The 13,308-nt window shown below is 40.6% G+C and overlaps 1 protein-coding gene across 2 annotated transcripts in view; it reads left to right on the top strand.

The window, feature by feature from the left end:
- sez6b (seizure related 6 homolog b) overlaps positions 1-13,308 on the top strand; it is a 182,923-nt gene that overhangs the window by 67,735 nt on the left and 101,880 nt on the right. The window contains exons 2-4 of one of the 2 annotated variants that reach the window (XM_034604274.1): positions 2,491-2,805; positions 2,893-3,084; positions 10,803-10,936. In XM_034604274.1, coding sequence (XP_034460165.1) covers positions 2,491-2,805; positions 2,893-3,084; positions 10,803-10,936 — 641 coding nt within the window. Of the gene's footprint in view, positions 1-2,490; positions 3,085-10,802; positions 10,937-13,308 lie in introns of both variants that reach the window. The other variant, XM_034604273.1, reaches the window with a different exon arrangement.

Below are 13,308 nucleotides of genomic sequence, written 5' to 3'. Positions count from 1 at the left end.
TGTCAAATTCACTGCAGTGAAGTAAAAACTTTCAAATTTCAAAGCAGATAAATCAGCGACTCAGGATTTGTGAAAATACCTAATATTGGAAATTCGATTGTAACCCCTTTAGAGTACGACAGGCTTGTTGTACAGCACATATACAGTATATACTGATAATGTTCATTTATTCCTCATCAGATTACACTGACATAATTGAAACAAACAATACATTTTCAAAGGTCAAGGAGGATGGGGCTCAATAGACTTCTTGTTTATTTCAGAGGTGATGTTATATTTACAGTGCATTACATGTGTAACTTTTGCATTAAGAACTAACAAAAGGCACAAGCTTCAATTATATAGTGTGTTCATTTCAAATGTACACAGATTCAACCTGAACCTGTCACAATTGCAGAGAGCAGGTGGATGAATGCAGGAGCAAGGCAGCAGGCAGGTCCAATTCAATTTCTTTTTTTTTTAATTGAAAATACAAAATAAGGGGCAGGCCCGGAAGGAAACAAAACTGGCAAACTGAAACTGTCCAGGAAAAAACAACTTGACAGCATGGAGACAAAACTGACAGAGACTATTTAGACAGACGACTCGACTGAGACAGAACTGAGGACTTGACTTAAATACAAACTGAACTGATGACAAACTAGAGACAGGGGGCACAGGACAAACAGGTGAAACAAACTGGAGGCAGGAAGTAAAGAGAACAGAAACACATGAGGGGGATCAAAATCTCACAATATTTATCTAAGAGTTCAGAGCCTAGAGTCATGACAAAACCTTAACAAAGCAGGTTGGCCTACACAGAATTATTAAAACATTAAAATCTACCAACATTGTTACACAATTTATAGTCTCATTCACATTTCTATTTGATTTATACCCCAACTTAAACCTAACACAATAATGTTAATGTCTAAAATAAAATAAACTTACACATAGAAAAGGAAAACCCTCCACTTAGTTTCATCCATGACATCACCAATACTATAAAATATCAGGAAACGCTCAGCAGCCTCCTCCCAAACAATGGTGCTGCAAAGCGGTGTGAACAAAGGAAACATAAGGTAACTTGAACTGACTTTTGACTTTGTGTTTTTATGGAATCAACTTTTGTTCTCTGATGTGAACTGTAACTAACCTGGGATAGTAAGTTGTGCATCATTAGCAGCAAGATGGTGGATAGTACAAATTAACTTGTGTTTGTCATGGTAGTTATTTGTCTTCAGACCTCTAATGTCTTCCCTCATGTGCCTGTCATCATGGTTTGCTTTGTGGTTCCATCTAGGAACGACTTTTGTGAACCAATTTATTCTTGGTTGAAACACTCCAAACGGTTCTAAATTAAGTGCAAGAACCAGACAGGAACCTGTTCTATGTTTGTGGAAATGATGTGTGAGACAAATACAAATTGATGAGAGCCTTAAAGCTGCCTCTGCATCATTACATAATTCAGAGGCCCTGTGTTTTACCTTTATTGTGGTTTTAATGATTTTGTGTTTTGTAAAATTACCAAATCTTTCTGATTCAGGGGCTGAAGGCAAAATATACTAAAGCTGTCATGTCTATCTTTTCATTCAGTGTGGTCTGCTCTGTGCTCTGTGCATGACAGGTACTAAAAGGCAACTAGATGTGTTCACACAATATTTCTTAGAGGGTAAAAAGACTGGGGGAGCACCTGTACGACGTGTTCTTCGAACATTGTCTATAAATAAGTCTTCAAAGCTCTTCTGAACAGCCGCACTCAAATGCAAGATAAGAAGCCAACTCTCAATCACATGAGATAAAATAGGGCCAATGTCTCGTCAAAGGATTTCATGATGTACAGAATGAATAATTCACACCTCCACATCTCTGGTCTTTTGGGGTAATTGATTGACAATCTGAATAATCGGAAGAAGTTATCAATGATTTAAAAAAAAACAATAATAAAGCCTTAATAATTTTACCTATGTGGCACTTCAACATACAGCGTGAAAACTCATTGGTCACATTTGCTGTTTTAGGTGAAAAACTACCATTTACAGAAAAATCCAAATGCCCTATTGTGTCCTTAACATAATGAAATTTAATTTAATGCATATAACACACAACATGGCTGAATTTAGAATAAAAAAAATTGTGATGAAAAAGTTAATAATAGTAAATAAAATATAAATATTTCAATTACTGCCCTTAAGTGGAAAAGAGACAGTCAAGTAAAAAGGTAGCAAGTCACCATGTTCAGTTTGTTAGAAATTGGTAGATTAAGATGTTTCTGGCTTGATGGTCCCTTGGTTTCTGGCTCTAGCACCCTCCTCCATCATTATCCCATTGAAAATGGGATTGGCAGAGTGCTCAATGGCTGTGGGTGGAGTGGTTCTGAGCCACAGCAGAGAGCAGGCAGGAGAATGAAGCCAGACATCTCTGCACCTGCTTGGCCAAGTGATTATTGAGTCTGTGATGTGAATCAATAATCTTCAAAACATACGTATTATTCTCTTTCATTCTCTGCAGCCTCTGCCTCTGAGGATGCTCAATCTATCACCCCGGGGGGCCCTCTGGAGAGCAGGGCCAGCTTGTACTCCACCACCCAGGACACGGACAGGAGACTCCCCGTGGTCACCACCGCCCCGCCTCTCAACATCCTGAACCACCACCCTCTCTACAGAAATCCCCCCCAACACCAGGCACCACTCGGCCCTCATGGTCAGCCAAACTACTTTGAAGACAGCGGAGAATCCAGCTCACACCCCAGCACTCGTACCTCCCCCACCGTACCATCCGGGACTGCACACTCCGCTCCACATAATGCTGATGATAGGGCTTCAGGTGAGAGAGCCAAAGGCTCCAGCATGCAAACAACCCTTGTCATGCATGCATTAGAAGCCACTTCTCACTCCAACACCCCCGTTACAGCCACCAGAGTGGTTGTAAAGGATCCAGGACATGTTTCCACCATCACCTCTGCTACTGCTACAAAGGAGAACCATGTCGTGAGGCCAGATCAGCCTGGACCGAGGCAGAATGTGAGACCAGGCGGTAACGAAGAGGAGACAACCACCACCACTATCACTACCACCACCATAATCACCACAATGCAAAGTCCAGGTAAAACACATTCTTACACTTATTTTAACTGTACCCATTGACCACTTTATTAGGAACACCTGTGCACCTGCTTATTCAGGCAATTATCAGCCAATGATATGGTGGTATAGTGGCAGCATCAAATCCCGCAGATACAGGTCTGGAGCTTCGGTTAGTGGACACATCAACATCACATTAAAGTAGAATACAAGATGTGTGATCTCAGTGACTTTGACTGTGACTATGATTGTTTGTTCCAGACAAGCTGATTTGATTATTTCTGAAACTGCCGATTTTCTGGATTTTCTCCAAAAAAACAGTCAATGAGCAGCGCGGTTAGCAAAGGCAACATGTCATTGAGAGACATCAATAAATGGTCAGAGATATTGCAAATGTCTGGAAGGGTAACTAAGATGGCCGTTCTTTACAACTGTGGTGAGAAGAAAAGCATGGTTGTGCACATGGCACACTGTGGGGCCACCGTTTGAAAGCCACAGTTTGGCCCCATGAATCTCTCTGTGGCCTCTGTTTATAAGCTTCTAAGGATGCTCCTAGATGTTAATTAATTAAAAACTGGTGACCTTCCCAGTGAATCCAGTTGAACCTTTGGGATTTAATAGAGCAGGAAAAGGAGAGAACACAAAGAGCAAATGGAGTGTCCAGGGAGTATAAACTGTCTTTAATGTGAAATACAATATTGAACAAACTGCTGTGTGTGTGTGTGTGTGTGTGTGTGTGTGTGTGTGTGTGTGTGTGTGTGTGGGGTGAAACGAGAGCCAGTTGTGATGTGCTGTGTTTGGGGGAAGTGTGTTTGTGTGGGTGGGTGGGGGGGGGGGAGTCTTATCAAAACTGAAAGAAATATAGAAAAAAAAGTTTCATTTCTCATTGGAGTGATTCATTTCAACATGAAGCCAGACCTCTCCTGCCAAGCTTGAATTGTTCCCTGGAGGAACCGTTCTGTAAATCATAAAGCACTGTCTACGAGGTGCACTGGATCTTCTTGACTGTGCAGAAACGGTGACTCTTCAGCCTATTCAGTTTGGGCCAAAAGAGGACATCGCAGGGAGCAATATCCGTCAGTTCAGGTTGTACGCTCCAGGTGTCCTCTCTCAGTTGCCCCACAGCAGCAATACTGTACAGTATGACCCTATCGGACAGTCCTACAAAGGTCAAACAAAAGGAGCCTGCCTCAAATTAATAATTACAGAATAGAATTGACATGTTATGTACCCTTTCATATTTTTTCATCACAACAATTCGATCATGTTGTTGTGCTTACTGTACATTCTAAAATGCCTGTAAATGGCCCAGTCCACCACACCTCTATTTGGTAATGAAGGTCCGCAACCGGCTTTGTAGTCTTGAGTTTGATCCAAGATAAATCAACTTACACGATCAAAGATGTTTTTTTATACTTGACATTATACAACTGTTATCACAGGCTGAGTAACCATGACTGCTACTGATCTACGTGTTCACAGTCAGTGGCATGCTCCTTGACTTGGCTGGTGTTTGCCATTTGCTTTTTAAACTCGACATTTCCTTCATCTTTACCGCTTCTCTTTATAATCAGCAGTGATATATATGCCAATATGAACAGGCATTACAGTTGTCTCAAAAGTTTAATAAAGCAAAAAGCTTAAATTAGCACCCTGCACTTGGATGTCTCCGCCAACCAATGCAGTTTCACACCACATACACTCTTTTCCAGACACATATGAGGTCACCATGCCCTTGAACTTTGACCACTGATTTCTAATCAGTAAATCTTTGAGTTTACGTAAAAATGTGTCAAAATTCTAAGAGATTATTTAAAGGTCCGACAAGGAACTTCTCATTCTCGTTGATTCTGGTGCCTCTGTGGACAAAAGCAGTAGTGTTTCCACTGTCACTTGTCGTAAAAACCTCGGTCTGATCATGTGCCTTTGTTTGGGAAGGACTGAAAAAAAAGCACATGTAGCAAGTTCTTGAAACACACCAACAAAAACACTGCGACACTGCAGCTCTCTTTTGTTTTTACTTTAATAATATTACATGAAACATGGACTGCATCAGTTTACATCCTCTCTGCTCCAAATGCAGACTGAGAGAGTGATGTACCAAAGTGCGACGAGGTGGGGGGGTTCAAAGATCAAAATGCTCAATATATTCATATAAAAATAAAGATACATAAAATATAAACCAATTTGACTGTATAGACAATCTTCTAACAATATTAGAACATAACCATTGAGTATTTACACAGGTACAAGAAATCCATACTTACCCCTCCTCTTGTGGGCAAATGGAACATCCAACCCGAGACAATACCAAGTCACTCAATGTATAGGGGCTTAAAGCTGGCTGAAATGTTAAACCACACTATCACACACAGCTGTTTGCAGGATGCTAAGCGATGAGGTAATGTATCGAAATTCTCATTCTGATCTCAACCATCTTGTTTGTAAGAGACCTGGAGCTGGCGAGGAACAGACTCGGGAGTGCTGGTTTGTATGGGTTACCCTTAAGCCTAGCCCATAGCCTAGCCCATAGCCTAGCCCATAGCCTAGCCCATAGCCTAGCCCATAGCCTGGCCCATAGCCTAGCCCATAGCCTGGCCCATAGCCTAGCCCATAGCCTGGCCCATAGCCTAGCCCATAGCCTGGCCCATAGCCTGGCCCATAGCCTGGCCCATAGCCTAGCCCATAGCCTGGCCCATAGCCTGGCCCATAGCCTGGCCCATAGCCTAGCCCATAGTCTAGCCCATAGCCTAGCCCATAGCCTAGCCCATAGCCTGGCCCGCTTCCCAGCTTCTGTTTCCTCTCCCTCTGCCTAAACATGGGCCTGTGCAAGATTGCCGCCTCATGACACATCATGACACGTACGCTTCAGCCAATTTTGTTCTCACCACCTTGTGTATGTCTATTCTAAATTGACAAGTGCGTGTCCTCTATCTGTAATTAGCATACTGCAATGCCTCTATATGTCTATATAAGGACATCCGTTTAGGTATAAGAGATTCCACAACAGCAGGTTGTGTAGGAGGTGGAAGCCACAAAGGGCACAATTTTCTGTAGTGTGTCCTCCGGAGTGACCATGTTAAAAAAAAAATTAAGCCTGGGCTGCAACAACTGAGGCGGTGAATGCTGTGTCCCCTAAGGTTCAGACGGTGGCACAAGTCAAAAAAAAAGACTGACATCAAAGTTGATGGCAAAAAACGAATCACAGACCAGAAAAAAAAAACAAGGAAACAGGAGAATGAAATTGCGACAGGAAAAGAAAACATTGAGAAACACTGAAACAGTTAATGTATGTCCTCGCAAATAAACAATCGTATGAATATGTGTGTGTGTCATTTGCTTCAGAAATATTAGGATAAACCCATAAGGAAAAGTAAATTATTTCACATTCAGTATACATTTTGAAGTAAGGCATTTTAACTTACCATCATTAAAGACACTGCATTAAGGCGTAGTGAGTCAGCACTGCAGCCCTGCCAGGAAGCCCCACATTTGGCTGTGGGTCTTCGTGCCTGTCTGGTTGTGGTTCTGCTCCGGGTGGTAAGGGGATGCCATGAGTCATAGCTGGGTTGTGCAGGACACACCATGCCAGGATAATTCTGCACCTTCTCAGGTGTATAAAGGCGCTTTCCCCCAGCTGTGTCCAAGCACATCTCACAACGCTTGAGCTGCCCAGATGTGCGCTCTATCAAAGCGCGTGTGTGGGCATGAATGTCATCGTAGCCTACAAACAAATTTAGGTAAGAACATTTTGATGAATCCCAGCTTTGGGCATCGAACGTTCATAGGCACGGTTTAAGCTCAGATTTGTGCAGACGCACTCTTGTGAATGAGGCTCATTGAGAGGTCACAGTGACCTTGAAGAATTGAACATTTGAAGAACACGGAAAAATTATGCCTCCTGCCAGCAGCTATTGCCATAAAAAACACGTTTGGATCCTTTTGTGTTCCACACAGTGTCTTATTGCTTCCATGACATTGAGAAACACATATGTCAGAATCACAGCATAAAGTAAAATGTTGATTGTTATTGCAAGATATTTTCACATTATAACGTAATAAGTTCCTATATTTTGTTACGTCATTCGTAATTTAATTAACATGGCTCAATTACACAATCTGATAAAGTCTTCTTCATGTCTGGGTTGAGACATGGCGAGATTCTGCTGTTAATGAGTATGAAGGATGATATTGTGATAAGAAGACAGATGAGTCTGAACTCCTGGAGGTAGCATCATTTCTGACTGATCAGCTGGAGGGGCACAGACTTCTCTACATGATATGAGAAATGGTGTCACCTTTAAACCTTCATTACATGAAGTATTTCACATTATAACAAAATAAGTTTGCTTGTCAAAATATTATTTGTTGTTTTAACCATAACTGGTCTATAACCTGTTCTATTATTGTAAAGATATGGATGATGAAGGTCTTCTAACCATGAATACGTACTTTATATATATCATTTATTAAATATTTTATTAGAAATATCAACCCATGAAATGTCATCTTCTAAATATTTATTCTGAAGAATCTTTCAAAACTGAGATACATACCCACCACAGCAGTCCTCTTTCTCTATCGAGACTTCATCAAAGGATGTTTTTCTCTTTTGAGTGCACTCACGCTGTCTCCACACACTAAACTAATATTGTATCTACTTGCATCTCTCACCACCACACAGCCATGGGGCTGAAATAAATTACAACAGCACTGCTGCATCACCAACCCTTAATCAAGAGGGGACCTCAGCATAACACCCTGAAATTAAGAGAGTGGACGGGGAAAATAAATATCAGGCTGGTGATTTCTTGGTGGACTTTGTAGGAAGAGCAAGAAGGGAGTAGCTTAATTAATCAGCTCATCTGTGTGCAGCGTGACATCATGTACAAAGTACAGACAGGCAGTACTGTCTGCTAAATCCAAATGAAGCCTGGGCAAGTCAAAGCTGGGGGATGTCTTCCTTCAACTTCTGTCTCATTTCTCTGTGGGTTAATGTTGCCTATACTCCTGATCTATTTCTCTCAGACAAGTCCACTGTCCTTCACTGTCAAACCTGTCCTTTCACAGTCTCCACTAGTGTTTAATCCCAGAAAATGCGATTCCAGAAACTCTGGTTAAAAAAAACATTCTAATCTTAAACCATATAAGCTAATATATAGAAAACTATATTTAGAATGCCCACTATATCCAACTGAAATGTTGCAATTCCTCCCATGTGGATGTACAGTAATTGTTAAATTTTGCAGTCGGTAACCATTGAAAACATGTCCTTTTATATCAAATTAGTTAATATTTGCTATAGATGGGTCACATTCCAGTTTTTGCTTCCAAGGACAACCATGCTGAACACAATAACAGGTAGGGATGGCATCTGATGATCTGACAGGACCAGAGTTTTTGGCAAGCAGGACATTCTGAGAAACATATTGTGTTACTTTTGGCTGACCACAACAGCAAGAAATGCTGGCAGAGATGGCAGTACGCGGCAGATTACATCCAGCAGTAGTATATCTTGAAGCAACACTGAAGAAAGATGGTCATTATCTCCATATTTCCCTCCGCTACTGTTGCAAAGTTCAAGCTGCATCAGACGTTTATGTTAATTTTTTCCTAATGTCTATTACCATAGTGTAACCACTCTAGTGAGAACTGAGACTCAGGTACAGAGAAATTCATGGGAGCAAAAGTAGAATTAAAAACAGTAAGGTCTGTACACACACAATAAGTCATGCACAGATAAGTAATCTGATAAAGGCAAACAGTGTCAGACTGGGATAAAGTCCAAGAAACCAACCAGAAAAATAAACCCTGAGGGCCGACATGAGGAAGCAAAGCAATGTACACTGTACACTGTGGAAAAACACAAACTGAGAGAGAGCATAGGAACACATGGCAATATATAAACAAGTTGAACCCTTTGGTTAGGTTGGGAACCCATGTTGCAGAGTTGTTTGAAATATGTCCCATGTGTTTTAATGATAGCTGTAGATGTACTTTTAATACAAGTATATTTCTTGAGATTTCAGGACAGCACACATAATGTCTCATTTTTCAAGAAACGTATTAATCCCTAAAATCGTCCATGCTTCTCGCTAGCAGTTGACAAACACTCACCAGTAGGCTACCTCTTGGGGGAATGATACGTTTTATCATTCAAATGTAATTCAGTACATTAAGCAATGCATCTCAATTCTCTCAGTTTGTACCATATGTCTCTGACTTGATCCCTGAGCTGGTTCTGAATCAGTTTCTGTGCTGATTCTTTTTCTTCACACCTTAAATCACTTCCACTCAGATTACTCTCAGTGTTTCTGTCTCAACCGTTGCATCCCAAGTTTCTTCCTCTCCCCTGTCTCCTCTCTCGCACATTCACTCACTCAAGCTTCCTCTAACTAGATCAAGCACATGTCAAACTTGCATGGTGTTAATTACAGTAGTGGTGAATGAATAACATAATGTAGGCGGCTGCCGTATTTAGTCTGCATACTACTTAATTGCAAATGTTTAACCCTTGTAACCTTGTTATCACTGAACTCTACCTGCACCTGGTTTTCCTGTAAGCAACAGAGCTCCACAAACTGTTTAACCATGGACATTCTATCTCACAGCAGAAGTTTGCCAGGAGCAGGGTATAAAATGAGTGTATTAATAATTAAATATTCTTTGTTATTGGGTAATTTTGTTTGACTGACACAGTGGTTCCATTTCTGGAAAAGCAATACCAAAGACAAGATAATCAAACTTTTGTTTTGGAAATCTTTATCTTTGAATTTCCACAAGTCGTGCAGACTGAGCTGCATCGTTCCAACTTAAAACAAAGACAACCATTCAAGAATTTGCAGAAGAGGGTGAGAGAGGGAGTTTTAACACAGTTGTAAACGGCTCAATTTGATTTGAGTGTTAGGGTAAACTCTGTTTATGTGTCTTCAGCCTCGGCTGCAGCCCCTAGCAAGATGAGCCACATGAACAACAGACCAATCCAATTGAAGCAATGTTTTTATATGGGATTTACAATCATACAGCATATGAAGCCCGTTATATCCTCATTTGATTTGAAGGCGCCAAGCAAGGCAGACATATCATAAATATCATGTGTACACCACTTTATAGACCCGGGACATTCCATGTCTGTCTGCCAGTTCTGACTACCAAATGTATAAATTGAATATTAATGGTTTGCCAGAAATAATACACTGATAATTTTGCTGATGTCAGAATGTTGTTACAAGGGATTCAAATTTAAAATTTGGTGTTACACAACAGGTCCGTCAATCACAATCAAGTGCTCTTATTTCTGGAAAAAAATGAGGCTCAGCTATGACAACGGATCTCAATTTGGCTTGAGAAAAACCAATAATATCCAAAATGACATATAAAGGTCTTTAGAATAACTGAAATAAGGTTATGGTTGGTAGAAGATCACGGTCATGGTTTAGAGAAACAGACAACTGTTGGTGGGATTTGGTCTCAGTGCGGTTTCAGGAAGCATTCATTGTTGCCATGTATACATTTATCAGGAAAAAGCTCCAGTCATAAACAGCCTGAGATTGCTGCTTTTTCTTGTGTATATGGCAATGAATGGTGTACTAGCATGTGTGTGTGTGTGTGTGTGTGTGTGTGTGTGTGTGTGTGTGTGTGTGTGTGTGTGTGTGTGTGTGTGTGTGTGTGAGTGTGTGTTTGTGTGTCCTTACTGCTTCCATCACGGTAATCTCTATGCTGCTGTGTTTGTCCTTGCAGTTCCCTGCCAACTGAACCTGACCGGCCCAGAAGGATACATAGAGGCTCCACCACAGTCCAGTTTGGCCTTTCACTCCACTATGGACTGCAGCTACATCATCACCGTCTATCTGGGCTATGGAGTGGAGGTCCAGGTAAGAACCAGGCTTATATCCATTAATTCAGTTATTCTCCTGATACCCACTGACAGAAATTATCAAATGGATTTTAATTACAACTCTTATACTCTACATACTACTGTAATCATTCACAGTATTAAACAACCAGGATTGGACTCAGTAGTGCACATGACAAGGCCTAAGAGCCCCCTTAAATTCAATCAAGCCTTAGTAAAAAGCACACACTCATAGATATCAGTCTGAGTCATCAAGATCTCTGCATTATTTCTCAAGAAATTCACAAAAATGTAGAAAAACATCTTGCATGTTGAAAAAAAAAAAAATTAGGTCGAAAACATTTAAATAGAAAACATATCAACTTAATATAAACAGGAATGAAAATACAACATCTTTGCCCTTAGGATCAAATTTGTAACTCTGTAAATGTTTTTGACTACTAAGAATCTGTTACGGACACAACCTCAAAAGTTAACTTGACTCAACCCAACACACAAGGATGAACCCATACCAGAGTTATGGTCAAAGCAAAAAAAAAGGTTTAGTTAACAGATGAAAATATATGTTGTTAAATTAAACTGTGGACGTGTGGAAGTCTGACCAAAGAGGGCAAAACGTGTGAAGATCTGGGCAAACCACCTGAATGAAAAATATACCTGAGTGAAAAAACGAAACAAACCGAAAATTGGTAAACCAGACTCCCAACTCAAAAGGAAACAAAGGATAGGAAGTGTGTCAGAATGACAGACGCTCCTGGCTCTCAAACAGCTCCTCCTTTCCAGCCTCCCTTAAATCACCCTCCACGTACTCACACTTGTCACGCGTAGCTGAGAGATGAGGTGACGAAAATAATCTTATTCAAAATAATTCAACCTAAAAACAGAATAAATCTCCGCCTAGATAGTGGTTTGCAAACCCCTGGGGTGTGGACCAGTACTTGGATTGCCACAAGGCTGCAAAATTGATTTAGAAAAAAAAGGAAAACAAAACAATACTTAATAATTAAAAGGGAAATTCAAAAATAAAGCATGTACCAAACCATACAGCACCCCCTTCAAGGCATGAAGGCAGAAAAGACAACTGGGTGGAGGGTGTATAGAAAGGCAGGTGGTCATCCAACATTCATAGAACCAGAGTTGCATCTGTAACTATTGTTTGGTTTTAGGTTGTGTTATTGAAGAGATGAAGACATTTACCTAAACATGTCAAGCAGTGTAAAGCAGTGCCCCTGCAGCAAACACACAATTCAAAATGAGGCCTTCTCGACTTGTTCCTGTAAACGCGCACATCTCTGTATGGACTACTTGCACAATGTAGTATGATGTACTTCCCCAACTTGATCTCCACACAGTGTTTTCTCGTGCTTCAATCTTTTATTCACTCTCACAGTTAGCTTTGTAGATATCGTAAATAGTTTCTACTGTTCATATTTTGCATATAGAGTTTGTTGTTAGCATTTTTGATCGTGTTTATTGTTCATTCGGCGTATTCTGATAAAAAGTCTTAGGTTTTTGATATGTTATAATGTATTGAATGGGGACAGGACAGATAGATTGGTAACACTTGATTTGCACATGATATAGCTGGGAAACTATGGGCACACATACACACACACACACACACACCCACACACACTATATGCTTGGCATACAAAATTCCCAACATAAGGTGTTGTGAATCTTGTTACATATTTATGGTATTGAATTATTCATATTACAGAGCAGTTTGAAATAGAGGCATGGTTTTAAAAAAATCCAACAAATAACTGCAACTGCTTTGAACAACTGTTAATTTATATCCAATAATCCTTAGTCTTTAAGTGAAAACATTATTTTAGAATGTTTCTTCAAGTACTCAGACTCTTTGCTGTGGAACAGTGCTATAAAACCATTTGTAAAACTTGGATTGTCTTCCCATTTGCCATCCTGCCACACTGAGTAACAGAACAAGAAGGTCTTCGGTCAGTCTAATGGTCACTTGAACAGAGCTTTGAAATTCCTCTACAGAGATGACGACCATCTCAGCAGCACTCCACCAATCAAGTGAGAAGGAAGCCACTTTGCTTAGACTTTGCCAGATGGCATTTAAAGGATATAGCCTGAGGAAAAATATTCTCTAGACTGATGAGACAAAACATCTTTGGGCAGAGCTCCAAAAACTATGTCTGGTGATCATGAGGCACTGCTCATCACCTGGTTAACACTGTCCCAAAGGTGAAGCATGGTACTGGCAGCATTATGCTATAGCAGAGGCTTCTCAGCGGCACAGTGGGGGGGCCAGAGGGAGGGTTGAATGCAGCCAAATAGAGAGAGGTCCTTGATGAAAACCTACTCATATGCACATGACTGTCACAGTTCATTCATGCATCCATTCCTTCTCTGCCTGCCATT

This window comes from Hippoglossus hippoglossus, chromosome 13, assembly GCF_009819705.1.
Source record: "Hippoglossus hippoglossus isolate fHipHip1 chromosome 13, fHipHip1.pri, whole genome shotgun sequence".
NCBI lineage: Eukaryota > Metazoa > Chordata > Actinopteri > Pleuronectiformes > Pleuronectidae > Hippoglossus > Hippoglossus hippoglossus.
The sequence above is the reverse complement of the archived record's forward strand: the minus strand, read 5'-3'. Positions and strand labels throughout refer to the sequence as shown.